We start from the raw sequence: 11,025 nt of genomic DNA, 5'->3' as shown, positions 1-11,025 counted from the left end.
AAAATTACAAAAATGACAAAAATGACAAAAATGACAAAAATGACAAAAATAACCAAAATAACCAAAATTACAAAAATTACAAAAATTACAAAAATTACAAAAATGACAAAAATTACAAAAATTACAAAAATTACAAAAATTACAAAAATTACAAAAATTACAAAAATTACAAAAATTACAAAAATTACAAAAATTACAAAAATTACAAAAATTACAAAAATTACAAAAATTACAAAAATTACAAAAATTACAAAAATTACAAAAATTACAAAAATTACAAAAATTACAAAAATTACAAAAATTACAAAAATTACAAAAATTACAAAAATTACAAAAATTACAAAAATTATAAAAATTAAAAAAATTACAAAAATGACAAAAATTATAAAAATGACAAAAATGCAAAAAATGACAAAAATGACAAAAATGACAAAAATGACAAAAATGACAAAAATGACAAAAATGACAAAAATGACAAAAATGACAAAAATGACAAAAATGACAAAAATGACAAAAATGACAAAAATGACAAAAATGACAAAAATGACAAAAATGACAAAAATGACAAAAATGACAAAAATGACAAAAATGACAAAAATGACAAAAATGACAAAAATGACAAAAATGACAAAATGACAAAAATGACAAAAATGACAAAAATGACAAAAATGACAAAAATGACAAAAATGACAAAAATGACAAAAATAACACAAATGACAAAAATGACAAAAATGACAAAAATGACAAAAATGACAAAAATGACAAAAATGACAAAAATGACAAAAATGACAAAAATGACAAAAATGACAAAAATGACAAAAATGACAAAAATGACAAAAATGACAAAAATGACAAAAATGACAGAAATGACAAAAATGACAAAAATGACAAAAATGACAAAAATGACAAAAATGACAAAAATGACAAAAATGACAAAAATGACAAAAATGACAAAAATGACAAAAATGACAAAAATGACAAAAATGACAAAAATGACAAAAATGACAAAAATGACAAAAATGACAAAAATGACAAAAATGACAAAAATGACAAAAGTGACAAAAATGACAAAAATGACAAAAATGACAAAAATGACAAAAATGACAAAAATGACAAAAATGACAAAAATGACAAAAATGACAAAAATGACAAAAATGACAAAAATGACAAAAATGACAAAAATGACAAAGATGACAAAAATGACAACTATGTCAACAATGACAAAAATGACAAAAATGACAAAAATGACAAAAATGACAAAAATGACAAAAATGACAAAAATGACAAAAATAACAAAAATGACAAAAATTACACAAATGACAAAAATTACAAAATGGCAAAAATGACAAAAATGACAAAACAGACAAAAAAGACAAAAATGGCAAAATAACTAGAAATGACAGAAAGTTACAAAAATGACAACAATGACAAAAGTGTAAAAAATGACAAAAAATACAACAATGACCTTTATTTCAAGAATTACAAATATTTATCGTCGATCCGTTTTGTAATATAATTCTTTGTTAATTTTATATTAAAATTTTTATTCCTTATTTATTTTTTGAATTGCAATTTTGAATTAATTGCAAGGTTTTAAATTTGCCTCTAAATATATTTGCGTACCTTGTTACGAATCTGAAATATCAAAATAGCGCCCAGCCCTATACGCAGCATAAAAACTGAACGAAAAAATCAAATAGCATAAATTTCAACACTCCCAAAACGTGAAAAGAAATCTGTGTCCGTAAAATTACTCTTAAAAGCTGAGTTTTCCTCAACAGTTTCGCTTGCTGGCGCCAGAATCCGGTAAAATCGTTCCTGCTACTGTGATTGGAACCGGAAATAGCTATCCACATAGCTGATTTGGTGCTGAATTCACTGTTTTGAATTACCGTTGCTTGGCTGAGGATCGATCAAGGTGAGAAGAAAAAGAGTTAGCTCAAGTTTCAGGTTATGTTCGCGCGTTTTCCTCTTCTCGAACGTAAATAAACCCCATCGCTGGTTTGGTCTTTTTTCTCATTCTGACAGTGCTCGAGTACAGTTAGCTGTGTTATTGTTTTGGTGAAATTTTACTTCGTTAAAATAGTGCTGTTTTATTGTTAAAGAACCATGTTCGGATCCAAACCCACCGGATTCGGACAGCCAGCTGCCACCGGTGGTTTCGGCACTTTCGGAGGTGCTGCGCAAACGGCTAGTCCTTTCGGACAGGCAAATACCTTCGGAAAGCCAGCCGGAACTGCAGGAGCTTTTGGAGCAACACCTGCCTTTGGCCAACAGGCCGCACCGTCCCTGTTTGGCCAGACACAGGCTGCCCCGGCTGGGGGAAGTCTGTTTGGGGCTAGCACCAGCGCGGCGCCAGCGTTTGCAACCACGGCCACCACTCAATCTGGATTTGGAAGTGAGTATTTGGTTTCATTCAGCGATACATGATGACGTCACCAGTAGGTTGCAATTGCTGAGACGTAGTTGCAAAACATGATTGATCTTGAACAGGGGGTTTAACTGGGAATAGGGGTTGCATAACAATTTTTTTTATGTATAAATACCATCTTAAATGGACGGGTAGATCACCAACTGATACACGCAGAGAAAACTTGGATTTTGAAACAAAACAAAACTGACTTTGATTCAAAACACTCAGTTTTTTTAATCAAACTCCTGTTTTCTTTGAATCAATGAATTCTCGTTCTGATTCAAATGAATAATTTTTGAAAGAAAGAATTAATTTTTTGAACCGAATAATTTTGGAATTTGATTTTAAACAAATTCTTTGATTCAAAAGACATTTTTTCAATTGCATATGTCTTTTAAAACAAAGTAAATTTTCTTTCAACCAAAGAAAAATGTTTTCAACAGAAAGGAATAATTTCTTTAAGTTAAAACTTCAAACTTAGAAGATAATTTGGATTGAGCAAGTACCGAATTTCGAATTAAGTTTCGCCGGTCGTGTTAAAAATCAAAACTAGTGAATCAGAGATAGCTATTTAGGAGGATTCAGGATGAGGAATGCATACCATGGTAAGTGCGTGTTAATCCATTAGTCAAAAAGTGAATATTTAAGATTTTATATAAACTTTTACATTGTTACAGGACCACGGCTGATTCCGCCCAAAATCCAGCGGTCTGATTATCTTCGGGCCGATCTTCAGCGGCAATCACCAGTTGGATGACCGGAGTTGCTTCCGGAAGTTTATTGAGCGGTCCAAGAAGAATGCCCTCAGGCCAATATTTAGGACCGGTTAATTCCATTATAGTGAACCAGTGTTTGTGTTAAGTTTGTAATAAAAATGAATTTAAGATGTAAATTGTTTCTTTTTATTGTTCAAAATTCCTAATTGGAACTTCTGAACAACAGAAAATATTTTTTTCCAATTGGAATAAAAGGAAAATATTTCAATGAACCAATCCTTTTAAATCTAAATCTAAATTACATTGTAGCAAACGAAAACAACTTTGCATCGAATGAAACTGTTTTTTGTTTCAAAGCATTAAGATTTTGACTCAAAGATTTTTCAAAAGAAAAATTCTTTGAAACAAAGGAAAATGTCCTTGAACCAATGGAATTTTTATTTATCCCAAAATCAAAGGAAAAAATCCTTTGTTTTTGCGGCACTTTCCTTTGAAATAAAAAATCTTTTTTCTGAGTGTAGTTTTTATTGAATAATTTGTCTTTATTGAATAATTGAGTCTTTAAAAAAATTATGGAATTTCAGAATCCGAACAACTAGACACTATGTCTAGAATCTAGTCTATATAATATCTAGAAATTTATATTTATTGAAAAGATTGTTTAAAAAAAAGGATAGGAAGATAGGAAAACTTTTTAGGAGCTATTGATCCGGAGCAAGGCCGTGTAAACAAGCTAGATTGAATTAAAATGAATGCATCAACATTGGTTGCACCGTTACTCATCTATTTCTATTTGTTAACAATAATAAAGTTACAGTGCACTTCGACAGATAACCAATATAATTGTAATTATATCGGAAAAGTAAGAAGGAAATTGAAAAAATCAAAGATTTGCACCAAATGTAGTTTAAGATATGGGGTTTGAAAATTGGCACTTGCACCCTTCTCATCCGGGAAGCTTAAATAAGTTATTCATGTTATCTTTGTTTGTAGTTTTCATTTTTTTTTTTATTTCGACTAATAGCTATCACATTTTGTACATTTCAGCTTTCGGTCAGCCCCAGCAGCAGCAAACGTCGCTTTTCGGTACTCAAAATAACACCGCCCCGAACACTTCTTTGTTCGGTAGTAACAACAATAACAGCGCCTTCGGAGCGGCCAAGCCTGCAGGGTTCGGTAATTTCGGCCAAACAACTACCCAAACGTCCCTGTTTGGACAGGCCAGCACTAGCCAAACAACAACCGGCGGTTTCTTTGGCCAGCAAGCAACCCAAGCATCGGGGGGATTATTTGGAGCGAAGCCAGCATTCGGAGGTGCTAATGGAACGGCCGTCGCCCGATATCAGCAGACACCGTCCACCGATACGTTGGTCAAGAATGGACACTCCAACACAGTTCAGACTAAGCAGCACTGTATCACCTTCATGAAAGAATATGAGAACAAATCTGTGGAAGAACTTAGGTTGGAAGATTATGAGGCCAATCGGAAGGCACCACAGGCGGGTGTAGCGCCGGGCGGATTTTTCGGCGCTCAACCAGCTGCTGCAACGCCGTTCGGAGCTGCTCCGGCTCAAAATACTTCTTTGTTTGGTCAAACAACAACGTCGCAACCGAGTACAGGACTGTTTGGAAGCACAGCAAACACATTTGGACAACAGACAGCGGCTCCAGCTTTCGGGACAGCTGGTACAACGGGATTTGGTAAACCATTTGGGCAAACAGCTACTCCTGCCGCGGGTGGGTTCGGAGCGTTTGGCCAAACAACTACAAACACTTTGGGTGGTGGTCTTGGAGCTCAAAAACCAGCGTTCGGAGCTACCACCGGCGGATTGTTCGGACAAACGACACAACCCGCCACTAGCACCTTCGGGCAGACTCCTTCGTTTGGTTTTGGAGCCCAGAATCAAACCCAACCGGCAGCTGGAGGGTTATTTTCTGGAGCCACAACGAGCACGGCACCTGGAACGAGTGCATTTGGTGGTGCACTGGGAACACAAACAACCCAAGCTGGGTTCGGGTTTGGAACCAATACCGGTGCCATTGCAACCAGTGGAGGATTGTTTGGAGCAAAACCAGCCAACACGTTGGGAACCTTTGGAAGCTCTTTCGGGCAGAACCCAACATCAACAGCCCCTACTTTTGGTGGTTTTGGGACAAACACAAGCACAGCCGGATCACTTTTTGGGAATACCTTTAACAAACCAGCTGCCCCTGCGTTTGGATTGAACACTGCAACATCTACAGGAAACACGTTTGGAGGAGGGCTAAATTTTGGTGCCGGAACAAATTCGATGTTTGGCAACACTGCTGCTAAGCCGGGTGGTCTAGGTACGGGCACATTGTTTGGAAATACTTCAACTTTGGGAGGTGGTGGCGGAGCATTTGGAGGATTGGGTACCGGTGGTTTTGGCACTGGTCTTGGAGCACAGCCTGGATTTGGAGCTCCCAATCAACCTGCCCAAACGGCAGTTCCGATTCACCAACAAATATTGGCTATGGTGACATCCCCCTATGGAGATAATCCAATTTTCAAGGATATTAAGCCACTTTCTGGTGCAACAGAAGATTCGCTGAAACCAACCAACCCATCGGCCCAAAAAGCAATTCTAGAAGGTTCTAATCAGCAGTTCAAAGTGTCCCCTAAAGTCACGGGAAACGGAGTAAAAGTTAAGCCAATTGGTGCAGCAACATTATCGAAGAAATCGTTATTTGAAGGCTTGGAAGAATATGACAGCACCCTGGAAGAGTCATTTTCATTGAAGCCAAACGCCAAGCGGCTTATTATCAAGCCGAAAGCAGCTACACCTACAATAACCATACAAAACCGCTCGCACCTGGGTAACCAAAGCGCTCATGGGGGAAATGAATCCATCTCGAAAGAGGACACTGCTCCGAAGGAAACGTTCCAAAATCAAATTCCAACAGAGCCACAATCCGCTGGCAGTGGGAATCCACTGGATAGCAGCCGCCGTGTTTCGTGGCTTCAATCAAACGCTCTGGATAAGGTTCGTCAAAGCAATCGCTTGTCGGAATCTGTTCTTGAGAGTACTATTAAAGAATTTGCTCCAACATCGGCCAGCGCACAGTCAACTGCTACATCGCTTGCTACAACCAAGGAAGGTTCACTGGACTCGCCGCCCCCATCCCAAGCTAGCGGCTCTACTGGAAAGAAAGATCCCGTTAGCACCAGCTCCCCAGTCAACGTCAATGACTCGCTGCTGTCTTCGTCGAATCGTTCCTTCCTAAACGACACTACTAACGCTACGGCTGATATTTCTGCTGTCTCTTCGAGCGCTACCGAATTGGAAGGGGATCCACATCCTACGGGTATTGTTTTGCGACGCATCGGTTACTACACGATCCCTTCGTTGGATGAAATTACCCAATTGATGGATGAAGAAGGTCGGTGTATTGTTCCTAACTTTACCATCGGACGAAAAGGTTACGGAAATGTGTACTTCAACGAACCAATCGATGTGGCCGGATTAAATTTGGATGAAATCGTTCACTTCCGCCATAAGGAGGTCATCATTTACCCAGACGATGAAAATAAACCTCCAATTGGACAGGGGGCTGAATAGAAAAGCGCAAATTACATTGGATCAAGTGTGGCCCCATGATAAAACATTGCATGAACCGATCAAGGATGCCTCTCGTTTGGCAGTAATGGATTACGAGGGAAAACTTCGACGAGTTTGTGATAAGCATGACACACGATTCCTGGAATATCGTCCCGATACCGGAAGTTGGGTGTTCAAAGTTGAACATTTCTCCAAATATGGGCTGAGTGACAGCGATGAGGACGAAGCTCCTACGGATCCAAAGAAAAGCAAACTATTGCTCCCCGGCGATAACCAAGCGGGTGCAAAAAAGCTTGGAGCAGTGCCTAAACAACCACCAATGATCCACCGTGAAAAATACACTGATGATTTGAACTACTCCTTGATGACCAACGAATCGATGGCCCCAACTAGCCCGACTGCAGCTCTAGCCCTCGGGATGGGAACCGATTCCCATAAACTGCAACTTATGAAGGCATCCTTTTTCATCGAGGATGATTTTGACCGCGGGTCGGTTATATCTGAAATCACGGACGGCGGAAGAGATAGTCCCGATCAAACTGTACCCAACAAACCCTACCATGGTTTGGGACGCACACTTGCCAGCAGTCTATACATGCGAAGTGAAGCTTCTTCCAAGCTGATGGATAACGATTCGATGCACATGGACGACATTTCATCCTCGCCGGCACCCATTTTTACAACATCCACAAGTAAGACGCTTCAAGAGCAACATCAGCCGAAACGGCGAGAAACCACCGTTGCAAATATACCGCGGCCCATTGGACCGAAATCTTTACCACTTATTCTAAAACCACGTGTTGAACTGGTTCATACAAACGATTTAATTCTACCACTAGCGAAATCTGTTCTCAGCCGCTTCCTGAACAACAAATCGGATCTAGCTTTCTTCCATGGGCGTCGTTTCAAAATTGGATGGACTTTTCCGTCGTCTTTGCTGCAGTTGAACTCTGAAGATAACAGCTTGCGTCTCACCAAATCCAATGCCATTCACATTGGAGATTTACACAACTTCTTCCGCGGGCGAACAGTGAAAGATTTCTCCCCTGCCGTTTTACAGCTGCTTCAAATCAAATCATCGAGTGACATTCCAGACTTTCGTCGTACCGTAGAGGAACACCTGAAGATTGAACTCAAGTACGATCATATACGGAAAGTAGCCGGCAGTAGCTGCCCGTACTACGTCGCTGGGGGTAAACACGCTGGTTTAGCTGACCATCTGGAAATGGCTCGGCTTATTGCCGATGGTTCAGAGTTCGAAGCTCTATGCGTCGAAGTGTGGTCTCTGTGTGCTGCTCTGTGGGGAGAACGCGAAGAGCTACAAGACGTCGAAGAAACTGCTCACATGAGCATTATGTTCCGGAGAGATCTCTTCTCTGAGTGGATCGAACAGGTCGTCACTGAAGCATCCACCAAACAAGTGGCAGCTGCTCTCAAAGGCAAGAAACAGGAATACCTAGATCAGCTACTTGAACTCATTTGCACTCACAAGGTAGCCGAAGCATGTGAACTAGCCTTCGAACATAACGATATCAATTTATCGATGTTGATGGCTCAAATTTCTGGAGGACCCACCGTTCGACAATTAATTCAGCATCAATTGAGCTCCTGGCAGGATATCGAAGCAGATAAATTTATAGAGCCCCGTCGTTTGAAAGCGTTTATGCTGATCGCTGGAATTCCCCTACTTTCCTCCATTCATGGAACAATTAACATCTTCGAAGGACTAGAATGGCTCAAAGCACTGGCACTGCATCTGTGGTATCTCTGCTCACCGACTTCATCCACCACCGACGCTCTGTTGGCCTACGAGAAATCTTTCGAATCAAATGAGTTCTTCGCCTTTCCACCATCCCCTGAATATACTTCTCGCATTAAACTTAACGCTCCTAAACCCATCCATGACATCCGGTTCCATTTGCTGAAACTTTTCTCCAAACGCTCACACCCAATAGAAACTCTTCTCAATCCCGCTACCCATACACCTGATCCATTGGACTTCCGTCTCTCCTGGTTCCTGCTTCAAGCATTGGAGACTCTTGGTTATCATCATTGCTCGGAATTATCTAGAAGCCAAATACACACCAGTTTTGCCACTCAACTAGAAAATCACGGTATGTGGCATTGGGCAATCTTCGTACTGTTGCACTTGAACGATCGATCCCGTCGGGAGTTTACGATCCAGCAGCTACTGTACCGGCACATTCGTCTAACCAGCGACGAGGAAAATGATGTCGATGACAACGATCTCGACTACCTGGAACGGGAACAGTTTATCGTCGGCGAATTGGGGATTCCGGAGGCGTGGATATTTTGGGCCAAAGCTGTACGGGCGGGTTCTCAGTTCAATTACCATCGCCAGGCCCGATATCTGCTGCGTGCCAAACAGTGGTCCCAGGCTCACGAGGTCATCATGGAACATATTGCACCGGACTGCGTTATCAACGGTAAGCGACTTATTGTAATGATTTTTTTTATTTTTTAACGTTTTATTTTTTGTAGACAACATCGCCTACTTGAAATCGCTGTTGGCGGAATTTGAAGATGTGAAACAAATCTCCAACTGGTCCATCAAAGGCCAGATTCTAAGAGACTTTATCGAGCTCAACGAAAAGGTAACGTAGATGTAACTTGGTTTTCTCAAAAGGAAATAACATATTTTCTCCTCTGCACTCAGTTCGATCTCATCCGGGACGCCATTGACGATGAAGTTGCGGAAGCTCGCCTTGAACAGCTGAAACCGAAACTTTCGGATTTGTGCTCGGTCATCAAAATGTTTCCCTGTCCGACGCCAAAGCACCGGCTCTGCCAGAGTGAAATAGCCCAGCGGTTGGCCTATCTGATACGTTCGTTCTTCACGCAGGATCCGAGCATCAACAGCTGTGCACTGATGCGCAACGCCCTGGAAAAACTACCCCTACCGCAAGAATATGCCTTAGAAGAGCTGCGGCATATGCTGAGCGCATTTCTAGCGGAAGATCTACGACGACAGTAAGATAAAGGAGCAATGATAGGAAAAAAAAATACGTTCTTGGAGTTGTCTGAAGAGTTTGACTTTTGATTAGCTACCTAGTTCTTTTTTAACATCAGCAACGAGTCAAATTAAGCAAATTATAGTTTTCAGCACTGCAAGCAAACTATAGCGATAGGTTTATAGTACCGTACACTTGTTGATCGAATACAACTCTCACAATTATACATACAATACAGACTATACAACTAGATCAGCCAGTTATTATTATCTAGTATCCAGTACACTAAAAGTTATCAAACCAAGCAATCGACTTAACCCGAGAATCTTAAGCTATTCTGTAAAACCAAGTTTACTTCCGCTTTATTTCTACACTTAATCAATTCTTACAAAGACAACCATGTTTTGTTTGTGTTTCTCAATATGTTGATTGATGATAATTACCTATGCTATAATACTTATTCACAACTTGTGCGTGTTGGTAAGAAGGGAGCAAAATAGAAATAAAAACTCTGTATTTTACTAAGCTTTCTAGTTTATATTTAAGCTGAAATAAGAAAAAAAAATCATAGAGTAACGTTTTTGAATATGGCTCTGGAAAAAAAAACATAAAGAAACAATAAAATAATGTTAGTTAGAGGATTCAAATCGTTGAGTACTGTATTTTTCCTACCGATGACAAAAACCCTTCATGTCCAAAACAAAGTCATCACATTCTCACCGTTCATTCTTCTTATTTCAATCGATTTGGCATAAGGCTTCTGAGCAGTGGTTCTCTTTAAAACTTAACAGATTAGCGGATCGCCTCAAAAGATGAAGCGATTTTCCTAGTTAGAATCGGTAAATTCCTAAAGTGCTAGACAGAATTATTGGTTTATGGTCGACATTAATTGGAAGCAATTTCATTAAACATTTTTGACAAAAGAAAAACCTCCAGAATTCTTAAACAAACTATCGGCCTTTAATTTTGTACAGATTCATAAGATTTTGTTGGAAATTTTCAAGTGACTTTGATGCGTCATCTGTGTGAGTTAACTAACGAAAGGATATACTCAGAGTTAGGTGTAGCGACTTGCATTACTTGTAAAAATATAGTTTTACAAAAGGATTTGAAAATATATTTTTGATTCCAAAGAAATTTTCGAATTCGGCCCACTGTTTACAAATCAATAAAAGGCAAGATGGACCATAATGGTCTCAGCCGTCCCCTAGCGGGACAAGCAAATATAAAAAAAAAAAAAATCAATAAAAAAAATCTTTCGTGTCTTTGTCGTAAAATTGCGTTTGTCACTTAAACGATAAAACCAATTGAGAGAGAAGCGAGCGAGAGAATTCTCACAAAAC

General features: G+C 39.4%; 1 protein-coding gene across 1 annotated transcript; it reads left to right on the top strand.

Annotated features, from left to right (window-relative positions):
* The first annotated feature begins 1,711 nt into the window (after positions 1 to 1,711).
* Positions 1,712 to 10,329, top strand: LOC129742646 (nuclear pore complex protein Nup98-Nup96). Its single transcript, XM_055734577.1, is given in 6 exon segments — positions 1,712 to 1,918; positions 2,106 to 2,398; positions 4,177 to 6,698; positions 6,700 to 9,157; positions 9,213 to 9,325; positions 9,388 to 10,329. Coding segments are annotated over 5 exon segments (5,700 nt in total). The 5' UTR covers positions 1,712 to 1,918; positions 2,106 to 2,109; the 3' UTR covers positions 9,706 to 10,329.
* The last annotated feature ends 696 nt before the right edge of the window (positions 10,330 to 11,025 follow it).

The sequence above is a fragment of the Uranotaenia lowii genome, chromosome 1 (assembly GCF_029784155.1).
Source record: "Uranotaenia lowii strain MFRU-FL chromosome 1, ASM2978415v1, whole genome shotgun sequence".
Taxonomy (NCBI): Eukaryota; Metazoa; Arthropoda; class Insecta; order Diptera; family Culicidae; genus Uranotaenia; species Uranotaenia lowii.
This window is presented reverse-complemented; position numbering and strand designations above follow the sequence as displayed.